This window comes from Leptonychotes weddellii, chromosome 1, assembly GCF_054177405.1.
Source record: "Leptonychotes weddellii isolate Sample4059 chromosome 1, ASM5417740v2, whole genome shotgun sequence".
NCBI classification, from domain to species: Eukaryota; Metazoa; Chordata; class Mammalia; order Carnivora; family Phocidae; genus Leptonychotes; species Leptonychotes weddellii.
Window position 1 is genome coordinate 115,901,790 of NC_138369.1, and position 26,057 is coordinate 115,927,846.

At 34.7% G+C, this 26,057-nt stretch overlaps 1 protein-coding gene across 6 annotated transcripts in view; it reads left to right on the plus strand.

Annotated features, from left to right (window-relative positions):
* The window catches only part of FXR1 (FMR1 autosomal homolog 1), a 58,798-nt gene that overhangs the window by 17,665 nt on the left and 15,076 nt on the right, over window positions 1-26,057 (plus strand). For all 6 annotated transcript variants that reach the window (XM_081830139.1, XM_031025832.2, XM_031025833.2 and 3 more), the window contains exons 2-10: window positions 1,729-1,781; window positions 3,376-3,469; window positions 12,662-12,733; window positions 13,150-13,298; window positions 13,529-13,622; window positions 14,079-14,195; window positions 15,692-15,862; window positions 17,679-17,757; window positions 21,369-21,478. In XM_081830139.1, the coding sequence (XP_081686265.1) occupies window positions 1,729-1,781; window positions 3,376-3,469; window positions 12,662-12,733; window positions 13,150-13,298; window positions 13,529-13,622; window positions 14,079-14,195; window positions 15,692-15,862; window positions 17,679-17,757; window positions 21,369-21,478 (939 nt within the window). The remainder of the gene's footprint in view (window positions 1-1,728; window positions 1,782-3,375; window positions 3,470-12,661; window positions 12,734-13,149; window positions 13,299-13,528; window positions 13,623-14,078; window positions 14,196-15,691; window positions 15,863-17,678; window positions 17,758-21,368; window positions 21,479-26,057) is intronic.

A 26,057-nucleotide genomic window follows, 5' to 3' on the forward strand; every position in this document is an offset into this window, starting at 1 on the left:
CAGGGCCAAATACAAAATCATGCAATTGAGTAGCAAATGTGAGAGGAGTGCAGTGTTTAGATTTATTTAGTTACCTAAGTTTAGATTTATTTAGTTACCTATGTTTTGTGATTGGTGAATCTATATTAATGAAAATGATTTTATATTTAGCCACTTCTCTTACCTTCTCCTTTCCAAGAGTTTCTATTTTCTATCTTCAGATTTTCTGGGGTGGTAGTAGTGATCTGCTTACTTTTCAGTTTTTCCACTGTGGAGACGTTTCAGTTTTTGGTTTCTATTTGCTTAGAACAATGTCTGACATATAGTAAGCATTTCAGTATTAGTAATTGTTGCTTTGTTTTTTTAAATTACTGATACTTCTGTTTCGTAAATTTCCAAATGTTGCAATTTTTTTTTTTTTTCTCTTTATTGTCTTTATTCTTGTTGGTTTATGCCTTAAAGTTCCTTTAGTATTACTAAATGGACTTTTGGGGCAGGAAGATGAAGTAAACTGGAAATGTTCATCCTTGCCTTGTTTTAACCAGGTACTGCAGGTGTGTTGTTTATTTAGCTAGTTTTTAGTGGGTGTTATGGAGTCTAGTATGATAAAGATGTTTTAGAAAATTATTTACTGAGTACCTTGTGGCTCAAAGTGTATGTAAGCATTTGACTAAGGTTGAGAACTTCGCATTTCTTCTTGACAGTAATACAAAGTGTCACTTAATGTCAGTTGTAATCATACAAGTGTCAAGTGGACTGCACTCCAAGGTTATGCAGTGGCAGAGCAAGAATTTGAACAGTTATTCTACACCCAAGTCCTTTGCTCTTTCTTGAATGTCAGATCTTAGAGTTTCTTTCAGCAGTATCAATCAGATGAAGATAGATTAAAAATACTAGTTTGAAAATTAATTTTCAGACTAGAAAATGACCACCGATTTTTATTGTGAATCTTTATATTCATTCCAAAATGGTTTTGAAGCAGTGTACTTAACTATAGTTCAATTTTTTTGTTTTTAAGTGAAGGAGGAAGGGAAGTTGGTAGGAAAAATTAAATTAACTGAAGGTTAGTATTCAAAATATAGTTATGCTTTTTACTAATGGTGGAGTGTAATATTTATTGATATTTGTAATTTCACCAAGTACTATGGTGAACATTAAATCTCAATTTTCATAATTCCATGAGGAATAATGATGAATGAACCATTAGGTTAAAATTAGAATATGTAAATATCTGTATATATGTAAATACATATCCCAAGAATATGTAAATGCAAGAGCTTGGGATATGAACCCTGGCAGCCTGATTCTAAGAGCCTGAACTCCTAATCACAGTCCTAAAGACAGCCTTGCTCAGTTTGAGTATCGATTAATACCTATGATGTTTCATGGATGTACATTCATTTTTTTCCTAATTCTAGGGTAGGTGACACTATGTAGAAACAGATTCAAAGAGGCTAAGTAACTTCTGAGGTTGTGTAGCTCATAAATGATGGAGATGGAAATCAAACCCACATCTGCCTAATTCCAAGCTTTGTGTTCTTTTCGGTGTTCCATATTTGTATGTGTAATATAGGCTTTTGCAGTTAATGTAATTTTTTAAGTGCTCTCTCCGCCCAAAGTGGGGTTTGAACTCAAAACCCGCACAACTCAAAAGTTGCATGCTCTACTGACCAAGCCAGCGAGGGCGCCCTTAACGTAACGTTTAATTGGATATTGACATGCTTTTGATAATGTTTTTGTTTTTTGCAGGGATTTATCAAAGATGTTCATGAAGACTCCCTCACAGTTGTTTTTGAGAACAAGTAAGTCATTTTTTTTATTGATAGAGATCTTAAAGATTGGTTGTGCTAAATTCGTGTTTGCTTCTGGGTGTTCTAGTTTCGATAACTTTTCACTTCTTTCTCTGCCCACGATATACTTGTTACTTTTTTCATGACCTTTTTTTTTTCTTTTGCCGAAACATATGTGAACACGAGTTAGTATTTTTTGCAAAAATAGATGGCACAAATGGGATTATACTATTCCTAATTCTTAAAATCCCAGAATGCTGAAACGATGTTGTAGAAAGCCTTCCAAATGGCTACTGGTGTGTATTGGGCCGCCTTTAATTTAAACTTGATATTAATAAGGAATAATATCAGTTTTATAGTTGTTGTAGGGTCTAGGTCTTGTTTAGAAAATGTGTAAGACAGGGCCACCCAGGTGGCTCATTCGGTTAAGCGGCTGCCTTTGGCTCGCATCATGATCCTGGAGTCCTGGGTTTGAGCCCGCATTGGGATCCTCACTCAGTGGGGATCCAGCTTCTTCTTCTGCCCCTCTCCCTGTTCCTGTTCTCTGTCAAATAAATAAAATCTTTAAAGAAATATGAAAGACCGTATGTTGGGCTTGGTTCAGAAGAGTTCTAAAGGAACGCTGTATAATTGAAGGTCAGAAATCTTCAACTTTCACTTTCAAGATGCTTCTGGAACGGCCTGAAGAGAGATCCGCCCAGCAGCTGTTTCATGTAGAAACATGTGTTGGGGTGATTCCTGTCTTTGAGCAGCTGCCATTTCACAGTAATGGTGAAAAGAAAGCGCTCAAAAATCTTGTCTCCTGATGTTTTGCCTAGCATCTGCAGTTGGAAGCTATAGGAATTTATTTGCTATTTTATGTGTTAGTGTGCCTCCCAGGCATATGAATGACCTATTAGAACTTAGAATAGGAAAGAATTTTTAACTTTATTAACCCAGTTTTTGCAGTATGACACAAAAAATGTTACCTAAGCAACAGCCAAGTTTGTTTTAATTTGGTCATATTTGCTATAAAGTTAAACGTCAGCTTTTCCCAAGTTTTAATATTAACGTGTGTATTCATTGCAGAAAACGTTAATTCTGTGTAAGAAAATTAAATCTAATTCAGCTATGCAAAATAACAGTAATTTTCTGCATTTCTGTGAACACGTATACAAAAATTATGCAGTTAATATTTTATAGCTCTGAAATTCTGTTCCTTTGATAGGTCATATAGTTGTAAAATTGTTTGAAATAAGTTGGTTGCACTACTCTTTATTGACAGTGTAGATGTGACATTATTTCGAGTCTAAATTATTACGATGAACTTAACCTATTAAAATGTATGTACTGTTCCCTGAGGATGAGTAATTTTGATGGCAATACATAATTAGTATTAATGATGCTAATTTATAAACTTCATCAAGAGTCATGCAAAATCTGTTTTACCTCAACAGACTACTTACTTGGAAAAATATAATATGAATGAAGGTTGCTTTTTATTAGAGAAAGCTAAATGATTAACTTAAAAAATACACACCACCAAGCATAGACTGTATAGCTTCCATATTAGGGACTTTTAGAATAATCTTTTTCAAAATTGTTAATTCCTTTTCTGATCTTTCAGCTGGCAGCCAGAACGCCAGGTTCCATTTAATGAAGTTAGATTACCACCACCACCTGACATAAAAAAAGAAATTAGTGAAGGAGATGAAGTAGAGGTATGTATTTTAAGTTTTTTTGTGTGACTTTTTTTGTTCTAAATAAATATCTTTTAGGAAAATCTGTTTAGCTGATAGAGAATAAATCTAATTCCTTTTCTCTAGTTTATTATTAATTGGCTGCGTAATATGTATAGCAGGGCTTGAGTTTTGGAATCAGAATTGGGATTCATGTCTTAGCTTTACCATTTTTAGCTTTGTGGCCTTGGTCAAGTTTCTTTACCATGAAAATGAAAATAATTTGGGAGTAAGAATGATAGTATATTTGAATTGGTTTGTATAGAATCTGGCACAGAGAGCTGTGTGCTGTTGGTTGCTGTTTTCCTTTTTGCTAATTACTTTAAAATTTTTCTTGTACTTTTTTTTCTTAGTATCTTTGTAATATATTAATAGTTGTCCTTTATTATAGTGATCATTAATATAGTTGATACATAAAAATGTGAAATATTGTAATTAGCATACAGCCTTGTTGAATAGTTTAGAAATGTCCAGAAAATTTTTAAAAGTACAGAAAAACCAAAAGGACTAAATAGGAATTATGTGAGAAGAAAAAAACCACTGTTCACTATTTTTGTCATTCCCAGGCTCTCTCCCTCCCCAATTTTTAAAAATAAAAGTGGGATTATATAGTGCTGCTGCTTTGTACATTGCTTTTATTCACACTTAGAGTTTGGATGTCTATTTTCAATATGTTAGTGTTGTTAAATATGCCTGATGTTATGTGAAATGAAACATGGAAATAATTGTTAAATAGAGGTGTTGTGAGTCTGTTGGAGACAGAAAATTTGATTTGTGATTTTCAAGAAATTGATGTAATTCCTTCAAGGTGCTCTAATATGCTAAATCTATTTTTCTAGTTTATGTAGGATGGGGTTGGGGGAACTGGAGGTATGTATAGGAGAACCTATACAGATGAAATAATCTGTCTGAATGTTTTTATAAGCACTTACCAGTGCATACTCTGAGCCAGTGTTCTGAGCACTTGGCACATGAAGTCATTTAGTTATCTGCCCTTTTTATTTTTTGTAATTCTTAATAGTAAATTTTGAGTTCCCATTAATTGTAGATGTTATATGCTAGGAAACCAAAGAATGGTGGCTCGTTTTAATTCCTGGCAGCCTAAACTCCTTTCCATTCTGAAATTTGGCCTAGATTTTAATTACTTGCTCTAAGTTCACTGGGCACCCTTTTGCTTTTGCTAAATCAAAGCATGTTGTAACTTAATTGTGTCAGAGCACCATGAGACCACTCTGTAATGGTATAGTCTTCACTTCACTTTTTTCTTTTATAGTTTACTTCCATCAAAAGTGGGAACTAAGAACTTTTTTCTAAGGAGATCTGTAGTTGTAGTCTAGGTGTGGTGTATATTTGTGTCCTTTAGGGAAATGTCATAGATGGTATGGGAAGACACAGGGAAAGTGGCAGACTGCTGTAAATTAAAGGAGTGTGAAATAGGGTACTGGTGGGTACTATGAACTGTAGCCATGATGCTGCTGATTACTACTGTACTTGTTCACTTGGACTAGACTCCAGTGAAAATGTTTTTCTCAGTATTGAATCCTTTTCTGATCAACATCTTTTTGTAGGGATGTAAAAGAGCTTGATTTGTTTTCATTTTTCAAAATTTCTGTTTTAGAAGTTTTTTCTTCTGGAATTCTGGTGATGAGTTAGGTCAAACAAGGAATGACCATTTTGGAAATGTTCTAGAATTAGAAATGTGTGGTGGTCAATTTTGAGACTAGTGCTTTTCATACTTTTTAAATTGTTGTTCAGATAATGATAGTGTAAAGGCTCAGATTAAAGGAAAAACTTGGTGGTGTGCTCATGGTGCTTTCCCCTGTCTCAGGCTAAGAAGTTCCTGGACCATCTTTTTGGCCTGCCTCTCTAGCTGTGTACAAAATATTGGTGTAACAGATGGAATGATTTGAAAATTGAGTGCAGTGTTTTCTTTCACATTGTGTTTTATGGTTTAGTCTTGGTGAAATTTGGTCCTTAAATTGTGAGAATCATTATCTGAAATTAAGATGTCATTTTTTTCCACTTTTGAAAAATTTGAAAATTCACATAAAGAAGTTCAAAATCGATCTTTCCACCCATGGATTTATTGGCTTTTTCTTTGTCCTTTTTTCTTTTTTTTTGGCCACCATTAGTTAGGAAACTGTCTATATGACCTGGAATGTTTAGGAATTACGGTTGTTAATTTTGAACCAAATAAATTTTTGAAACTTCCTTACCCTTTTTTAAAATTTTTAAATTTTTAAAAATTTTAATTCTAGTGTAGTTAACATACAGTGTTCAGTTAGTTTCAGGTATACAATATAGTGATTGAATAAGTTCATATATATTACTCAGTGCTTATCAAGATAAGTGTACTCAAAATCCCCTTCACCTGTTTTCACCCATTCCCCCACCCACCTCCCCTCTGGTAGTAACCATCTGTTCTCTGTAGTTAAGAGTTTGTGCTTTGGTTTGTCTCTCTTTTTTTTCCTTTGGTTTATTTCTTACATTCCACATATGAGTGAAATCATATGGTGTTTGCCTTTCTCTGACTAGCTTCTTTTGCTTAATATTATTTTCTCTAGCTCCATCAGTGTCATTGCAAATGGCAAGATTTCATTCTTTTTTTTGGCTGAATAATAATCCGGTGTGTGTGTGTGTGTGTATGTGTATATTTATATACATACACACCACATCTTTGTCCATTCATCAATTGATGCACACTTGGGCTGCTTCCATAGTTTGGCTATTGTAAATAATCCTGCAGTAAACATAGGGGTGCATATAACCCTTTGAATTAGTGTTTTTGTATTCTTGGGGTAAATACCCAGTGCTGTGATTACTGGACCTTAGGGTAGTTCTCTTTTTAATCTCCTCCCCCTTTAAATTCAAATAAAGTTTAATGTAAAAAATGAAATGGTACAGAATTATATTAAAAAAAACGAACTTTCCCTCTTAGTGTAGGTATGTTTGTCTGTACGCTCTAGCTTAAATCTCATTTACCAGAGTTGTGTTTTTCTTTGCATTTTAAAGAATATTTGCTTTTTTTAAATTACAGAAATTGGGATTATGTTATATATTTGTGATTTCTGTATTCAGTCAGTTGGGATATAATAGGCATTTTCATGCTGTACATACAGATTTACCTGATTCTTTCTAACCACCCTGTAATAATTTTTAGTACAGATGTATCATAATTAGAAATTAAAATTATTGGCAGATTTTTTGCTATTGCCAAAAAATAAATCCAGAGTTAATGTCCTTATGTAAACCATTTTCTGATAGTATGGAATCTAAGTGGTTCACTTGCTAAATTGGAGGCATGTGTATTTAAAATTTTGATGGTACCAAAATGTACCAATTTTGTCCTCCAAAAATGCATTTTGATTTACTACATACTTTTGCTAACACATGGAGTTCAGTCATGACAGTTTAATTCTTGTAGGTCAGGAATGGTTGAATATTGACAATTTCATGTGGTTTATCCTAAAAAAATTTTTTATTTAGTTTTAGTCACCATACATTACATCATTAGTTTTTGATGCAGTGTTCCATGATTCATTGTTTGCATATAACACCCAGTGCTCCATTCAGTACGTGCCCTCTTTAATACCCATCACCAGGCTAACCCATCCCCCCCCAATCCTAAAATTTTACTACTATAAAAGTGTTTGGCTACTTGAGGTTCATATTTCCACTCAATTTACGAGGCTTTCATGGAATTATAGAACATAAATTAGTGTCATGGTCTAATGTCCTCAAGAAGACAGTATATGATTTATAGGAGAGAGATGGTTTTGAAAGGTTTAAAATTCAAAGCTTTATTTTTAAACCCTCTTAGTGGCTTTTTTTTTTTCTTAGTGGCTTTTTCTTTGACTTTTTAAAAAGTGGCGTATATTTTAAAATCTTTAATGTTTAGTAGAATTAAATTTTTTCAGTAAGTATTTGCTTGGTTAATTTTGCTAACTTAAGATTGCTAAGGAAATGCTCTCTTTGTGGAATTGGAAGTAATGGGAAAATGATTTTCTTAAGCTGGATATATAATACAGTATTCTGGGATATTGGAAGTGCGGTAGAAAATGTTTTTTCCCCAGTGATTTCACATGTGAAGTGTTTTGTCTCTTATTATAGATAACTGCTTTGTTCAGCAAGTTAGTGTATGAGCTCACACAAACACATTCCATAGGAAGCCTGACACTTAAGCCAGTATATAATTTTACAAGGTTTTCCTCTTGGGTTTAATATATTTGATTAAACAACTTTTTTTTTTTTTTTTAAATTGTGATGCTTTCTGGTTGAGGTAAGATTGGCAAGTTTCTGTTCTTGTGACATAAACCTTTTATCTTTTACGGTGGCTTGTCAGATATTATGTTTATATGTCTTTATATTTTAATTATAATGTTGGGATAGATGCCTTGAGAGAAATAAGGGTAATAAGAATAATTTGAGATCAGAGACCCCCTTACCGGAAAATTTAAGAAAACCTTTTTTTTTTAATTTATCGAGGCGGGGTTTGTGGGGCATAGGGCTTTTGAGCACATGTGAGTGGGGGGAGGGGCATAGAGAGAGGGAAAGAGAGACTGTCAAGCGGACTCCATGCTGAGCATGGAGCCCAGGGCAGGGCTCAGTCTCACGATCTTTAGATCTTGACCTGAGCTGAAATGAAGAGTCGGATGCTTAGGGGCAATAAAGCGTCTGCCTTTTCTCAGGTCGTGAGGATCGAGCCTCTCATCGGGCTCCCTGCTCAGCAGGGAACTTGTTTCTCCCTCTGCCTGCTGCTTCCCTTGCTTGTGCTCGTGTGCGTGCTCACGCGCGTGCTCACGCGCTCTCTCTCTCTGTCAAATAAATCTTAAAAAAAAAAAAAAAAAAAAGAGTTGGATGCTTAACGAACTAAGCCACCCAGGCACCCACGCTTATGTTAAAATTTTTAAAATTCAGTATTTTTTTTATGCAAGATACATGTAGTTTCCATTCTACCTTTATTATTTTTTAAAGATTTTAAGATTTTATTTGACAGAGAGCACAAGTAGGCGGAATGGCAGGCATTCTACCTTTAAAAAATATCTCAATTTGATTCTTGCAACCAGTCTGAAAATTTTACCTATCTGTATTTAGTCTGTCTTATAATGCCAAGTTTATTGTTAGTGCTTAGGAAATTTGCATATGTTAAAGAGGTAAACATTCTTGTTTATTATATAGGAAATGGCTATTTTCCAAGACTTAAGAAACCCATTTGTTAAAAGTGTCAGCAACGTATCTGAATGAGAAAATACTATTACTTAGGTACATAAATCACATTACTGTGCTCTAGATGTTAAACTGGCTTTCCTAATGGACATTTTCCATTTCTTCATAATAGGTTATGATTGTAATGAGATGAAATAGTGAATATAGAGGAACAGTACTTATAAAACTGGCTGTTATGATTAAGTATTCAGTTTAATGGTTAACATTATTTAGAAAGTTTCTTCATAGTTAATTTGGTGAAAACTGGTAAAAAAATTATTTTTGGTGTTCATATTTGGTTGTGACTTTGAAAAGCATAGTTAGACATTATTAACTTGACTGAAAGGTTGATAACATTAGGATCCAGACTGGAATTCCATTTAAGTAATAGTTTGGTTGTATGTTAGAATTCAGAGGCCATTTTGTAGTATGGTTTGACTTGGAATTATTTGGCAGAAAGAACCCTGAAATAGAATTCTGGAATTTGATTTTTCATATTCCATCCTCCACTCCGTGAAATTGGACTTCTTCAGCCTGAGTACTGTTGTGCTTTTAGGTCTCTCACGGGTCTTTTTTTTAAAGCTCTTCCTTGGATTTGTAGACACTTAGAATGTTAAAACAATGAGGGCTATTGCTTTAGAGTGTGATTTGCTCCTTGGGAATAGTTTGGAAATTTAAAGTCTGAATAAAGGGAATTTCTATGAGGTGCTCCTATTCCAGTGATGTAGTCATAAATACAGTAGTCAACGTCTGGGGCACAGTATACTAGGGCACAGTTTTAATGCTGAAGCATTAAAGTGATTTCTTATTGTGTGAGATAAACTTCATTTTGGAAAGAATGTGATTTGACCAACTGCACTCAAGTGGAGCCAGATTCATAGTGTTTGATACAAGCTCAGGAACTTGGGTTTAGTTGGCTTTATGAGAATGACTTTGTCTTTCAGCGGTAGAGTTTTTAATGAAGCTTACAGAGGTAGGTTAAGTATAAAATGGAATCCAGCATTTTAATGTTCAGTGAGAAATATAAAGCCTCAAGGCAGTCCAGAATGGTTTATTCTCTTTTTTTGGTGGTAAGCTAACATAGGAAGCCACATGCCTAGAAAATTGTGTTTTGGTGGAAGTAGAATTAGAGCAAAGGGATTTAGGTAATTTAAAGACCCATTCACCCCCGCCCCCTGGAAACTTTTGAGGCACCCATTCACTAGATCACCAAGAGATACTCCATTCTGTTTAGCTGAACTGCCTTTCTGAGATAGTATTTGGAATGGGCATTTTCCCTCTTGTTCTTAGGTTTTCCTTTAATCTGTGGCATACTCAGGGAAAATGGTCATCAGCACTTACCATTTGGGCCCAGTGGGCCATTTTTTAAAAAAATTTAAGTATGTTTACATATAATTTCACAGAAGTTAATAAAAGGATGCTGAAGGTCAACATTAAGTATCTTACTGACCATTTAAACATAGCAAATATAGGGATACTTCGGTGGCATAGTTGGTTAAGCGTCTGATTCTTGGTTTTTGCTTAGGTAGTGGTCTCACAGTGGTGGGATAGAGCCCTGTGTCGGGCTCCGTGCTCAGAACAGAGTCTGCTTGAGTTTCTCCTTCTCCCTCTGGGCTCCCCCCTCCCCCCCATGTGTTTTCTCTCTTCTCTCTCTCTCCCTCTCTCTGGAATAAATAAATCTTTTTTAAAAAAAAGGCATAGCAAATACAACTTTTTATTCCATATTTTCCTGGTTTTGATAATACATATACCTAAAATGAGTACAGGTCTCTAAATATTACTTCTCATCAGCTATCATGCATAAATGCAGAATAAATTCATCTTACAAATTCTGATAGCAAATTTAAAACACATCTAGTTAAGTTCTAGTTTATCATTTCATTCTGGTTCATCTTATACTTGGATTATCAGAAATGTACTTCAGGAATATTTTGGAACTCTTAGTGGCTTCTAATTTTATTGAACAGAGCATAGTCATCTTTGTTTTACAATTATACCATTTTCATATTTAACCAATTGCATTGACTAATCCATTGAATTTTTTGCATGTCTTCATCATTTGTTTCTTTCTAGTCATCTTTGCATACACAGCTGCCTTTGGCATTTGTCCACTTATGAGCTGTATGGGGGTATATTTTGGTGTACAATCATAAAAGATGAAAGAATATGGTCACATGTCCTTTTAGAAAAACAGAATGGTCCCGAGTCTTGTTGCAGGATTTTGTATGATGAAGTCCTAGTTTGATTAACTGGGTGAGGATAAATTTCCCTTTTCTACTTAGAAGTATATTATTTGGGAATATTCATCATCTGAAGGCTTCATGGTGGGAGATTCTGCTTGTAATTTCACATTCATCATTAGAATCTAGAGTGCTATTGTCTATCTCTGCATCAGTCCTGATTCCTCTAATAATTGTGAAAGCCCTTCCTCTGTAAATTTTGTCTTTGCAGTTATGGGTGGAAAATTAAAAATTCTGAATTCTTAACTGTTCAGTGAAAACCAAAAGCAGACTTCAAGAATGGTGTCTCCAGTCTTTTTATACTTTCTTGAAAGACTATGCAGTAAAGAAACTACAGGATGATGCAATAGTAACGCTATATTTCACTGTTGTGTTCTTCCAGGTGATACCATCATTCTTTTTTTTTTTTAAGTCTTTTTTTAATGCACAGTTGGGAATAATTGATGAATGATGATGAAATAGTGAAGTGTTTCAAGATACAGAAAAAAAAAGATCACTAGATTTCCCCTTAGATTTATAAGAGGTTCCACTGGATATATAATTGCAAGATAGAATGAATTTTGTTTTATTCTAAAAAAAAAAAAGTAAAATTTGTTTTTTGGAGACTATAAGAAAGGATGAAAGTTATGAAATAGATTGGCTCATAAAGAAATGCAGAGCTAAAATTGAGTCCCCTGGAGCCTGATTGGTATGTAGGTCTTCCTTTTTTCTGATCATGGTGCACAGTGAAGTTGATCATGAGGTTTTGGCTTACTCAGTTACATTTCCAGTATTCCCCCACGATTACTCTCAGATCACCGCAGTGAGGCTTCAGGCTTTCCAAAACTATTTGCTTATTATCAATAGTTGTTTCGCATTTAACCCAAAGATGGGTGTTAACATATATTGGTAGATTTCTCTGTCCTCCTCTGCAGAGACATCCTTAGTTCATATAATAAAGATTTTTATGGGGCTCTGCTTGGTTGTCTCTTCCCAGATTCCCCCTCCCCCAATTTTCCACATATTGAAAATATATCAAGATGCTGTACCATAAGAAATAACTCTAATCCCTAAAGGAAACTTCCCTAATGTGTCACGTTACAAAATACCTGATAATTACAAATACAGAGCAATATAAGATAATTTTTTTTTTACGGAAGAGGTTTGTAAGATTCTTACATAGTGTGCTAGATGTACTAATTCAGCTGAACAATTTTAGTGCATTTGATTTAGGTTCTTCAGGAAGGAATCTAAATATCATATCCTTGAAGGTTTTAAAATTGGGTTTCTTTTTGAAAACCATTCTTGATTTCAACATCCTAAAAATATTGTTATGAGATTTGAAATGTCTTTAGTAATTTCTAGCTTATCCTTGTGTCTGATACTTGAATCAGAATGCAGTGCTTAAAAGTGAACAGTATTGACAGAAACTGTGAAAGAACTCTGTTTTGCACTATGTTAAACTGCCTTGTGAAAAGCCTTCTTTAAAATGATATTTATGTTTGGAAAACCTCATGAATTTGGAATTAGATTTTCAAGGAGCCAAATTACCCAAAAAGGGTTCAGTTTTGTTTTTCAGTAGTGAAATTTAAGGATACATGACTCTTACTAAATTATGGTTAGCCCATCAATTTTAGTGCAGTGACATTTTTTATTCTAGAGTTTAATGGGATTTGACATTTGTAGTAAGTCATTATAATGTTGAAATCTTTCAGGATGAATGGATAAAGGCCTTTTTTTCTCTTCTCAGGTATATTCAAGAGCAAATGACCAAGAACCATGTGGATGGTGGTTGGCTAAAGTTCGAATGATGAAAGGAGAAGTAAGTGATGTTTACACTTGCTTTGTGACTAGTTTCTAAGGAGATACCTCAACTCTTGGTTTCTGTAAATGTTACTTCAATTCTTAGTTTTTTTCTAAACGCCTAATTTGGAAATAGTTGATCATACATTTTAAAAATTCATTAGACCATTTATTTATTTATTTTTTCTGAATTTGCAAACCTCAAAGCTTCTCTTCAGGGATACACTTCAAGGATATGAGGACCACCAAGGTTCATGCTTGTAAGAGCCAATAATCTAGTTTAGGCAAATCAGATTGATGTAACTAAGCTGTGCTTAGTATTGTGCCACAAGGGGGAGGGTCTATTGGTTAAGCTGAGCAAGGCAATTAGAACTTCATTTAAAGCTCATTATTTTTGTTCAGATGGGATTTTTAAAGTATTTTGATGTCTTTTAGTTTTATGTCATTGAATATGCTGCTTGTGATGCCACTTACAATGAAATAGTCACATTTGAACGACTTCGGCCTGTCAATCAAAATAAAACTGTCAAAAAAAATACCTTCTTTAAATGCACAGTGGATGTTCCTGAGGATTTGAGAGAGGCGTGAGTAATTTTGTTTACTATTGAATTGCTTTGTGAATTAAGAGGATTTTTTAGTGTTACAAAAATCTTTTTTTCCCAAACACCCAATCAAAAACTTCTGATAGAAAATCTTTTTAGTAAACAAAAGTTTTAATGGGTAATGTCAAAGTGAAATACTTAGTTTGCATTATAATTGCTTTCTGAATTTAATCTATTATTTAGGTCTTAAATATGAATTAATTTCTCCCTAGGTGTGCTAATGAAAATGCACATAAAGATTTTAAGAAAGCAGTAGGAGCATGCAGAATTTTTTACCATCCAGAAACCACACAGCTAATGATACTGGTAAGATAACTACATATTTTAAGGTAGCCAATGGATATTTCACAGATTTTATAATTAAATATTTGAAAAGATAAAAGCTAACTTGGTATGCAGTGTATTAATGCATATGAAAAAAAATTTTTTACAGCTATAAAATGTTAAATTTCTATCTTTTGTGTGGAATAAGGAAGAAAAAAATCTTAACATGGCATTCTTAACAACATGAAATTCTGAATGTGTGGGATCCTGGATCCTCCCCTGCCCCCCCCCCCCATCATTTGAATAGCAGAACTAAATACGGGAATTCGGGAATTCGGAAAGGAGAGTGGGGAGTAGGATTACCTGTGGGAGGGAGAATGGTGGGTGGGGAGAGAAGTGTAGTAGATGAGGATTAAGGAAGGCTTTACGTGGAAGGTTCTTGTTTGTATTATCTAGAAAAGTAAGATTTTTTTGAGTGATTAACTTGTTTGTTTATAGTCTGCCAGCGAAGCAACTGTGAAGAGAGTAAATATTTTAAGTGACATGCATTTGCGAAGTATTCGTACGAAATTGATGCTTATGTCCAGAAATGAAGAGGCCACTAAGCATTTAGAAGTAAGTGGGTTTATCAGAAGGTTTTTTGTGTGTCCCATTTAGTTTCATAAGTATATTATTCAAGTTCCCTGGCTTAAACTAGGTAAGGCAACGTGGGACCTGTTTTGTGGCTAATACCAGAAGGCATTGTGCCCTTAGAACAATTATTTTTTCTGTTACTTTCCCCAAACAGCCTTTGTTTGCTAAATGCCTGTTGAGTTTTTTGTTAAGACTTAGGTAACAGGGGCACCTGGGTGGCTCAGTTGGTTGGGCTACTGCCTTCAGCTCAGGTCATGATCCTGGAATCCCAGGATCGAGTCCCGCATCGGGCTCCCTGCTCGGCGGGGAGTCTGCTTCTCCCTCTGACCCTCCTCCCTCTCATGTACTCTCTCTCTCTCTCTCTCAAATAAATGAAAAAATCTTTAAAAAAAAAAAAAAAAAAGACTTAGGTAACAGGTGCCAAAGAACTTAGAAACTCATAAGGGTATCCAGTAGAACTGTATTGCTGGTTTTTCTTTACTCTGTCCTTAAGCTTTTTTACTACCCTGTTAGCTGTCATTCATAATACACTTCCATTAGTTAACTAGTTGACTATAATAACTCTTACGTAAGAGGAGGGGAGGACACATAGCATGTATGTTTTAAAGAAGAGCCTATTGTTTCTTTTCTATCCCATCCTAAGGTATTCCTTTGTTTTCTCTTATTCTTCATTGCCACACTATTAGGAGACACCCCCCCGCCCCCCCCAACGCACCACATTCAGAGCTTAGAGAAATTGAGGTATGTTTATCTTTAGGACATATTTGCAAGTACCGTTACTAATTTAAAAAGTTCCAAACAAGGGATGTATGGTGAGTGAGTTTTGAAAAATGAATCCTCTGAATTGGAGAACTTTTATCAGTAATTCCAGAAAATTTGTTTTAGAATTAACTATTTTCTGTGATCATGATTAAATATACTTACCAAACTGTTTTTCCTTTTCTATTATATGATCCCAAATGAGTATCTTTTATTTTTTTCTGAGGTTTTTTTTTTTTTGGTAAAATACAACATAAAATTTACCACTTAATCATTAAGTGTGCAGTTCAGTAGTATTAAGTCTGTTCATGTTGTTAATCAACCAATTTCCAGAACTTTTCATTTTGCAAACTGAAACTGTATCCGTTAGACAGCCACTCCGTCCCCCCGCACACCTCAGGCAACCACCATTCTACTTTTTGTTTCTATAAATTTGACTACTCGTAAAGGTGGAATCATACAGTATTTTTTTTTGTTACCAGCTTATTTCACTAAGCACAGTGTCCTCAATCCACATTGTAGCATGTGTCAGAATTTCCTTTTGAAGGCTGAATAATTTTATATGCCTATATCTCATTTTGTTTTTCTGTTCAGTTAGTGCACATTTGGTTTTGCTTCCACTTCTTGACTATTAAGAATACTACAAACATGGGTATATGAAAAACTGTTTCTGTTTTTGATCTTTTGTAATATAAATTCTAACATGCCTCTTTTACTAGTGCACAAAACAACTTGCAGCAGCTTTTCATGAGGAATTTGTTGTGAGAGAAGATTTGATGGGCCTGGCAATAGGAACACATGGTAGTAACATACAGCAAGCTAGGAAGGTTCCTGGAGTTACAGCTATTGAGCTAGATGAAGATACTGGAACATTTAGAATCTATGGAGAGGTAAGCTATTGTCTGTCCCCCATCTCAGTAACTTTATTTAAAAAATTTTTTTTTCAATAACTTTATTATAACTATTGTTCGATTGTATATTATTTGGCATTTAAGTTTCCCAGTGAAATAGTTTTAAAATCAGTCAACCCCAGTAACCATTACATGTGTGCAGGTGGATTAAAATAGTATTATGTGGGGCAGTAAAAGATTTACTATTTAATGAGGACTGTTCTTGGAAGTTTAACCAACTACTTCTGATTTTAATTCTGTTTGATGTGCATTACAAATAATTTGCTTTTTTTGGGTGCTTGCTGTGTCAGGCACTGTCATTTGTAAACAGCATGTAATAGAGGAGCTTTTGAAGAACTGGAATTTGGATAATATTTTGTCACTAGTTAATTGTGACATTTGTGTGCCCTGGAAAATAACAAATCTGAAAATAAGTCAGACTTTTCATCAAGACCATGCCTCACATTAGAATAAATGGATGAGGTTTTTTGGGTGATGATTTCAAGTCTTGACTTTTTTTTTTTTTTTTTTTTAAGAAACTTACTAGAGGGGCACCTGGGTGGCTCAGTCGGTTGGGCGTCTGCCTTTGGCTTGGGTCGTGGTCTCAGGGTCCTGGAATCGAGTCCTGCGTCGGGCTCTCTGCTTGGCGGGGAGTCTGCTTCTCCCTTTGTGCTCTCCCTCTCTCTATCAAATAAAATCTTAAAAAAAATATTAGAGTGTCTGTGTGTGAGTTAAAGAGCACAAGTGAAGGCGGTAGGGACAAGCAGACTCCCTACTGAGCACGGAGCCCAGTCCATCCTAGGACCCTGGGATCATGACCTGAGCTGAAGGTAGACACTTAACCAGATTGAGTCTCTCAGGTGCCCCTCAAGTCTTGACTTTTCATACATAGTTCTTCTCATGAAAAGCTGGGTCATATAGTGAATCTGACTAGAGGCCTGATTTTTTTTTTTCCCCCAAATTTTATTTCTGAAACCTTTAAAAGTGGGCAGTATACAGTAATTAAGACAAAAGGCTTTGGAGCCGCACTGCCTGGATTGGAATTGTCTCTACCACTTGGAGTGAGCTTGGAGAAAGTTACTTAACTTCCCTGTATAAATTCCTCATTTAGAAATGAAAATAGTGCTTATGTTATAGTTTGTGAGGATTAAATATGCTTAAAAAATTTTTGTGTTACATGGTGTGATGAGCACACAGTACACTTCATCTATTGTTATTAAAGAACAAACAGTAAAAGTGGAAGGTAACTTCCTGAGAACTACAGATTCCCTGTAGAGAGGCCTCTTCCCCAGTCTTTCAGTCTTAAAATTATACCCATTAGAATTTAGGAATTTTAATGATCTTATCAATAGGTACTTTAAAAAAAATGCATCTCCACAAAAACAGCTTTTTAAATAATTTATGTTGAGAGTGAAAAAACAAGTGCAGACAGTGTAGACAATATGAATAATTTGTATTTAACATTCACCTAGAGAAATTTAACATGGGAGTATGGACCAAATATATTTAGGATTAGGTTAAAATTTGGCTAATGTGAGTAAGCTAAATTCTGCTATTTTCTCAGCTTAGGGTTCCTCCCCTTCCCTTAGAGATGTTCTAATAATATGTTTTTTCCCTAGTCTTTTTAATAATTCTTTTTTTTTTAAAGTACTTCATGAATTACTTGACCTGAAATGTCACTTTAGTGGGCTGAGCAGAATCTTGTACTAGAGCATAATAATTCAGAATTTCTCATTTCTTGTGTAGGGTTTTTTTTTTTTTTTTTTGGATTGGGGTTTTCTTCAGGGTTATATTTTATGTTTATTTTCTCCTGCAGAGTGCTGATGCTGTAAAAAAGGCTAGAGGTTTCTTGGAATTTGTGGAGGATTTTATTCAGGTTCCTAGGAATCTTGTTGGTAGGTATTTCTACTAAATGTTAAATAAGTTAACTGTTATTAATTATACAACAATTTAATTGAAATTTAATCTTGTCTGATACCGTATTTATAGTTACATGGAGCATTTGATAGCCGTACTTTTCTTTTTTTGGTAATGTTGTATGTGACTTGTATCTCGTTATTATCATAATAAAAAATAAAGATATTTCCTTCTGTACAGGGTGCCTCACTAATACGACCCATGATTTTTTTAACAGTTTGTCATTACATTTTTTAAAAGCCATTTCACCCCTTGGGCTTGCTCTTCTTATTCACTTAATGTCTTTTTATCACTCATATGTCCATCAAAATTGTCATGGTAATTTTTGAGAAGGTGTTTGTGATATTTTTTTTCTTTTGTTTAGTGCAGAAGAAAAAGTAAGAGTGGACTAACAATAGGGTAATAAACTTCTACACAGTAGGCCCTGAATAAATAATAATTGGTTGTTGCAAAGGCATAGAATAAGGTAAGAAGTCATGGGCAGGAGAGAAGGATGGTGATGTTGATAGGAGGGGAGGATTCACTATTAAGTTTCTTTCACCATTATGGAAATTATGAACCCATGGGCTATAAGTTAAGTGACAGATTTTTGAGTTTGAAGCTGTAGTTAAAGGAGCTTTATAGCTTGGGATGAGTTGTTTAATAGCTTTGTTATTAATATTCTCTACATTGGTGTTATCTGTCCTTTTAAATGCTATTTGAGACAAATGGAAAAATTTTGGTCATGTATTAAGTAAATCCTCAGTGATTATCCTAACCTTTAATATAAAAGTAAGCATTAACATAAAGCAGAGACATTTACTAGGAGGGGCTTGAGTTTTTGTCCATTGCTGTGTCTGATGAGTTTCTTGACCTTGTTGAAACAGAGCCTCTTGGGCTCCATTTATATACAGTTAGGCCTGTTTTGCCTTTTGGAAATGATTTTTTTTGCTATAGGTGTTCTAGTTGTCAAATCCTATTTCAAAAAAACAGTTATAGAAAACACATCAAAACTTCCACTTTAAAAAAGATGCTTATTTTGACCAGTAACAAGTTAGCATACTCTGGAACAACAACTTGGACAGTTTCTTGGTATTCAACTATTAGTTTGTCTCTTACTTTGCCCAAGCATTTGGATAGGTATGACATAGTGCCAGATAAGTAAGCTCCATTTTATTGGTTCTTGTTCACTGTAGGTTGAACTGCTGGAGAGATGAGATGTTAAAATTAAGTATAAGCTTAAGAGTTTTTGTATAATTCTAACAAACATTAAGGTACAAAATATTATCACATGTTTATCATTGTCAAATGAAGTCACCTTTGACAAGCTGCTTTTGAAAACAAATCCCCTATTTTCTTTAAATCACAATTATTGACACCTGTCAGTACTGACATTGTGGTTGTTGCTTTACATAACAAATTTAACTTAGGTTTCTTCACTTGTAAAACTGATTTGGAGATGAGGGTGTGAAAGGAAATCCGGGTTCTTTTCAACCCAACTATTCTGTAGAAGAGAGCCTTGGTCTTAAGAGTTTGTGGTAGTGTTAATTTTGAGTAAAAATTCCTGATATTTCAGAAATAAGGAAATTGGATATATTTGTAGTTCTCTGGTTCTTCTCTTTATTCATTTGTCTGTGCAATGATGTGAGTACTTGTCTCTTTTCCTCTACTCTGTCTTGGTTCGCTTTGGTAATTTGGGTTATTTGGGACTCTTCAGAAAATACTCATTAGCAGCAACTATTATATGTTGGTGAAATACTCAGAAGTAGTGTAATGATTTCTTGGTTGTTGTATATAATAATACTACATTTCCCTCCAAAATGTTCTATGGGTGAAGCAGTCTTTTGAAAAATAGTACATTCTTAGTCCAAGTGAAAAAGAAAAAGTGGACTGAGGAGTAAAAGGGAATGAGGACTACTTGGTGGGTAAGTTAAAGAGAATTCTCTTAACACATTCAGGTTCTAAGAGTTCTAGACCCTGACCATTCCCACCCCTCCTAAGTCAAAAGAAAAATATTATATGAACGTTGATTTAAAAATAAATTGAAACTTTTCACCTCCTGGAAGCCTTCCTTAATCACTTCTTTACTCTGTCCCTTCAGCATTTATGCTCAGTGCTCAATTTATACTACAGGTCTGCTTCAGTTTGTCAATATGCTTTGGAATTTAATGGAAATGATCATTTAAAATATTGACGGTCTCTGGTGGGACTAAATAAAACTTTCAGGTAGGTCCCTGCCACAGACCCCAGAAGGGTGATGGATGTACACTCACCACTGGTATAGTTCATAGAAGGAAGGGGCAAAGATTCTGGGGGAGGGATTATGATATATCAGTCTGATTTTTGTTTTTTCGAAAAGACATTTGCTTATTTTTAGCAGGGTCAAGGATGGAGTTGCTGCTTGAGCTTCACTGTGTTAACAATGAAGGTTGCTTTTATATACTGCTGCTAGGGCTGCTCAGAGAAGACCTACATCATGTGAATTCCCTGTCCTACTCTTTTTTTCTTTTTACCTGTTCAGTTGCTGCTGCTTTTAAACTTAGGGTTATTAATGGGGAAGGAGGTTTGAGAATAGGGATAGAAAATCCTGTAATGGTGTCTTTGCTGTATTGAGCCATTTACTCTTGCTGTTGTTCCCTTATTTATTCTTTAATGGGAACTTGTTTTCTCAAGGCATGCGATAGGAATAACTTCTATTTTAACCCCTTTCAACTGAAATTCTATTCTGGAAATAGATTGCTGATTTAAAAAAGAATGAGGGATTTGGACTTAATAACTTTTATAAGGGATACATCTATTTCATACAGGGAAGGTTACCTGGGAATATTTACTTCTTTTACCAGGTAACACTATCTAGTACTGCTTTGCTATTTTACTAGTTTGCTGTCTTTTTAAGAATAAGCTCCTAAGGGGGAGAGAATTTCCTGTCCCCCCTTTTAGTTTCTCTTTTAGTTATTGGATACTCAGTAACTGCTGTTTGACACACTTAAATGTTAAGTGTGGAGAAGGTAAATAATTTGGAATTTATGTCAATATATTGTATTTCATATCTAGGAAGACAGCATAACATATACATATGTATTTGTATAGCTATGAAGTACTTAAAAACTTGGTCAAAAATGTTAAACGCAAACATTTCATTGAAGAGAGTATTCATTTTAAAAGTATCTTCAAGTTAATAGGTGTGTTTTGGACGAATAGCAACTTGAATATGAAAGCAAGATTAAATTTGTTAATAGTGCCAAAATAAGTGTTTGTTTTTGCCTTTATTTGTATGTCCAAAGTTTTGGAATGGGTTACATTGATATTTTAAAAATATAGAAATGATGGTAGAGCACATTAAAAAATGTTTTAGACTTGGAAAATGACTTACATGTGAGTAACATTGTCAATCCTAGTTAATAATAGCCTTAGGCATTCTGAAGAGAAGGAAGTTTTTCAGACCAAGGATAAAAGTCCTCTGTAGTCCTCAGGGTGAATATATTGAGAGTATAAAAAGATGGAGCTTTGCTTGGTTTTTTGATTTGATAGCAAGTCAAATTATTTGGGCTAGTGTTGGAAGGATAACAGTATTGGTTTTAACTTGTTATATTTTTTTCTCTTATTAAAGGAAAAGTAATTGGAAAAAATGGCAAAGTCATTCAGGAAATAGTGGACAAATCTGGTGTGGTTCGGGTGAGAATTGAAGGAGACAATGAAAATAAATTACCTAGAGAAGATGTAAGTATTTAAAATGTATAATCCCCCCCACTTTTTTTAAACCGTGTTCTGTTCCTGGCTGATTTATAATGTTTTTTTATATTTTGGAAATCATTTTGATCAATTTTATCTAGTGAGCTACTTACAGTCTGATGCAGTGGATTTTTTTTTCTTTTTTTTAATTTTATTCCTCACAATATTGTTTTCTGTGCTTAAGAAAACAAGTAATCTTTCAACTGTGGGCCGTGGGATCTTGATTGGTTTCTCAGTACTTCAGTAAAAAGCCAATTTTTGATAAAATGGTTTCAGTTTGAGAATTTTAACAGTTCTTTTTTGTACTTAACAAGTTTGTTATAAAGGAATTCTTAGTAAATAACCGTGTACTTAACCTTTTTTAGAATCTGAAAACACTGATCATTTCTTAACTGAAATCTTTAACCTTTTATGTCGTTATTACTACACCAACTTTCTGACATTTCTTTTTCCGTCTCTTCTCACATGTTCATATTTTGTCTACAATACTGTTCTTTACTCCTCATCCATAACTTGAAAGATCTCTTACTTTGGTGGCTCCAGTGGCTTAAACTTTGTATGCCTACGAATGAATATAAGGCAAGGATTTTCTCCCATATTATCTCTCAGGAAGCAGCTTCAGTTTTGCACAATAGATTATTGCTTGGAGAGCTTACTAGTCTGTTGGAAGGAATGTGTCTTCTTTAAAAGAAAGAAAGAAACTAGTCAGATTAGCTCAGATAATCTCACATCAAGTATTGGATGTTGTAAAGATGTCTATTAGGGAGCCACTTCCTTTATTCCTTTTACTTAGAACGTAGCGGCAAAGCAAACAAAACGATTAACACATGCCTTAGTATTACAGAAATGAGTACTGTGGCTGAGATTTGTTTCATCCTACACTGCTTCCAAAATTGCTATAAATCTCAAATAACCTTTACTTTTTAAGCAACCCTCCCTCCTGTTGCCTTTGAGAGGAGGATTAAAATCGAAGTGTCATAAAAATTCACACTTTCCCCTTTATACCCCCTATTTAATGTATAAAAGAAAGGTGATCCATTTAGCATACAACCATTCCATAAAAGTGGTCTGGACATCAAGGTGTTTATTGGTCAGGGCCATTATATGAGTTAACTATAAATTTCTTAGCTTGATTTATCCCTAGTTAATTCCAGTATTTAACATTTTGTTGCAAAGCTAATTCTTCTAAGTCTGTCTTCATAAATAAGAACTTTACTGTACTTTACTGTTTTGTAGTTTTGGTTAGTGTTACCCCCATTTCTGTGTCAGGGTTAAGAAATTTAAATGCTTATAGAAACCAAGCAGATTACTAAATGATGAAGCAGGTTGGGATATACAAGATACGGATAGGAGGGTGCATGCTCTCTTTCTATAAAAGAAGCAGATGCTGCTTAGCTTTAATCTGGTTGCTATATCTTTTGATATTATGAGAAGTTGGAAACCTATAATATACAAAATTTAAAAATTTTTAGAACATTGCATGTTAAAACAAGTTTGAAGGTTGGTATTCGCTTATTTGGGGCCACCATTTTATAATTTAAGCTGTCTAAATCCCCTGACAGACTGTTTATAACTTGTTTATGCTGAAGTCTTTTGGTGACCCACCTTGAGCCTGAGATGACCTTTCCCACCTATGTATCATTGCAGTTATTGTCTATATAATTATGTAATGATTTTCTCTCAACCTTATATTTTTTGTTATCTCACCAAGCCACATTATGAACTCTGAAATCAAGAAATAAAGTCTGAATTCCCATATTCTCTGTTTTTCTCTAGCCCAATGAAGTGTACCGAGTTAGATGCTTGCTCAGTATTTTCAGTCCGTTTTTAAGATTGGATTTGAGCTTTTCACTGTAGAAGAAATACACTTACGTAAAAGTTAGAATAGCACAGAAGGATATAGTGTGAAAAGTAAATGTGTATCTATGTCCTGTCTATCTCTCCTCTCTCCATTATGTCTCATAGATTTTAGACTGTTGTTGGTTGCCTTTTCATGTCTTTGTTTTGCTACTAAAAACAGTGCTGCAGCAAATATCCCTTAACCACTAGAGAGTAAATTCCTGGAAGTGGGTTTTTTAGATCAAAGGGTAAAAGGCATTTAAATTTTTAGATCTTAGTTTTCCCACACATTCTTTCCACCAGTGTCGGAAATGGGTCTATTTTCCACATACTTGCCAATACAGAGTTTTATCAAACTTTTAATTAGTGCCATTCCAGAAGGTGTACATGTTCTCTCTCCATATGCTTAAAAGACATTTTAATTTTTCTTTTTTTTTTTTTTAAGATTTTTTTTTTATTTATTTATTTGAGAGAGAGAGAGAGAGAACACGAGATTGGGGAGGATCACAGGGAGAAGCAGACTCCCTGCCGAGCAGGGAGCCCGATGCGGGACTCGATCCCGGGACTCCAGGATCATGACCTGAGCCGAAGGCAGTCGCTTAACCAACTGAGCCACCCAGGCGCCCGACATTTTAATTTTTCTGTTAAGCAGCTTGTCTTTTGTATATTTTTTGCCTTTATTACTAAGTTGTTAGAACTTTTGCATTTTAAGGAAGCTAGTCTTTTGTCTTTTTATATTTGTAGCAAATACTCTTTTTCCTTGATTATTTCCCCCCAATACAAATTTTTTATGTTGTTGGAATTTTTTTAGGCTTTTGCTTTATGACTTAAGACTTTCGCATTTTGTGTCCTGCTTGGCAAGATCTTTCCTACATGTAGGTCATTTAGAGATCCATTTATATTTCATTCTCCAGGTTTTTTAAAAGTATATAAATTTTTCACTCCAATAAATTTTTTTGGTGGGGGAGTTGTAAGGTATTAGGAACCAGGGATCCTGCTTTATTTTTCCCAAGTGCTAGTTGGTAGTGTCAGTGCAATCTGTTAAATATAAGTAATCAGTTATTAGCATTTTTTAAAAATCTAGAAATTTCGGGGCGCCAGGGTGGCTCAGTCAGTTAAGCGTCTGTCTTCGGCTCAGGTCATGATCCCAGGGTCCTGGGATCGAGTCCCACTTCGGGCTCCTTGCTCGGCAGGGAGCCTGCTTCTCCCACTGCCTGCCACTCCCCTCCTGCTTGTTCTCTCTCTCCCTCTCTCTGACAAATAAAATCTTAAAAAAAAAAATCTAGAAAGTTCACGGAAATAACTCCTAGAAACAAATTTTTATATTCAGTATTAATCATTTACTCTTCAAATTTTTTATTATGGCTCTATAGTAGCCATTAAAGTATTCTGTAAAACATGTCTTTAAGGTTGCATTCTTTTTTTTTTTTTTATTAAAGATTTTATTTATTTATTTGAGAGAGGGAATGAGATAGAGCATGAGAGGGAGGAGGGTCAGAGGGAGAAGCAGACTCCCCGCTGAGCAGGGAGCCCGATGCGGGACTCGATCCCGGGACTCCAGGATTATGACCTGAGCCGAAGGCAGTCGCCTAACCAACTGAGCCACCCAGGCGCCCTTTAAGGTTGCATTCTTAACTGTCCTTTTCTTTGGAGGTATTGGTGATAGCATCTCAACTTCAGGGTCAAGGCATTGTATTTCTCTTACTCCTTGCAGATCATCTGTCCTGGAATGACTTTTCCTTCTTTACCTCCTTGGTAAAATTCTATTTGTTTTTAACATTTACTTTAATAATATTCTTAGGAGTTCCCCTAAGTTTCCACATTTGGGATGCCATAATACACATTCTACTTAATATTGCTGTGTTTTTCATTGATACCACTAATGCTGTGCAATAAGATTATTGCAGGAATGTTTAGTATCTTTTCTGAGATTGTGATTGCCTTTAGGGATTTTATTTATCCTTTTTCATTATTCTGTATTGGGGCAAGTGACAAGTGGTTGTTACTTGGAATTAGGTAACTGGATATGAAATTGGCTGGCTCATTGGCTAATTGTATGACTTTGGGCAAATTGCTTTCTCAACTGTAAAATTGGAGTATTTTTTTTTTTAATTGGAGTATTAAAGTTACTTTTTAATGAATATTAAATAAGATACAGGTGTAGAATAATATACTTCTAGAAATGTGGTATGTGCTTAAAGTATTTTAGATCTTTTTTTTACTCCTCCTCCATCTTTCATTCACTTTGCTGTCTTTCTTACCTGCCCATGAATTCCTGAGGACAGAGTCAAGGCTTCTTACTTCTTAAGCTTAAGTTATAGTCCTTTTTTTCATGGCCTCTTAAGCCAATCTGTTTGAATAGCTGTTAGGAACTCATCTGTAGAATCAAGAAAATGAGACACTGAAACTGCCTGGGGAAGTTTATTTAGGCTCTACGCATTTTTCCTTAGCCATTAGGAAGGTAGAAGTGTATTTCTTTGTAAATTCAGCAAAGTTAATTCTTTGATTTGCTTTAATATTGGTGACTAAATATTTGCCCATATCAGTAATTCCTTTATTTTACATGGTGTAAATATTTGTACTCTGTATGTTACACTGTTAATGGTCAGGAAGCACTACTTCCAATATACAACATTGACAGTTTTGTTAAGTGAGCACATATTAGGGATAACCTACCTAATGTGCTTTACCTTTTTAAAGCCATCACTACCAACGTGATCTATCTGGT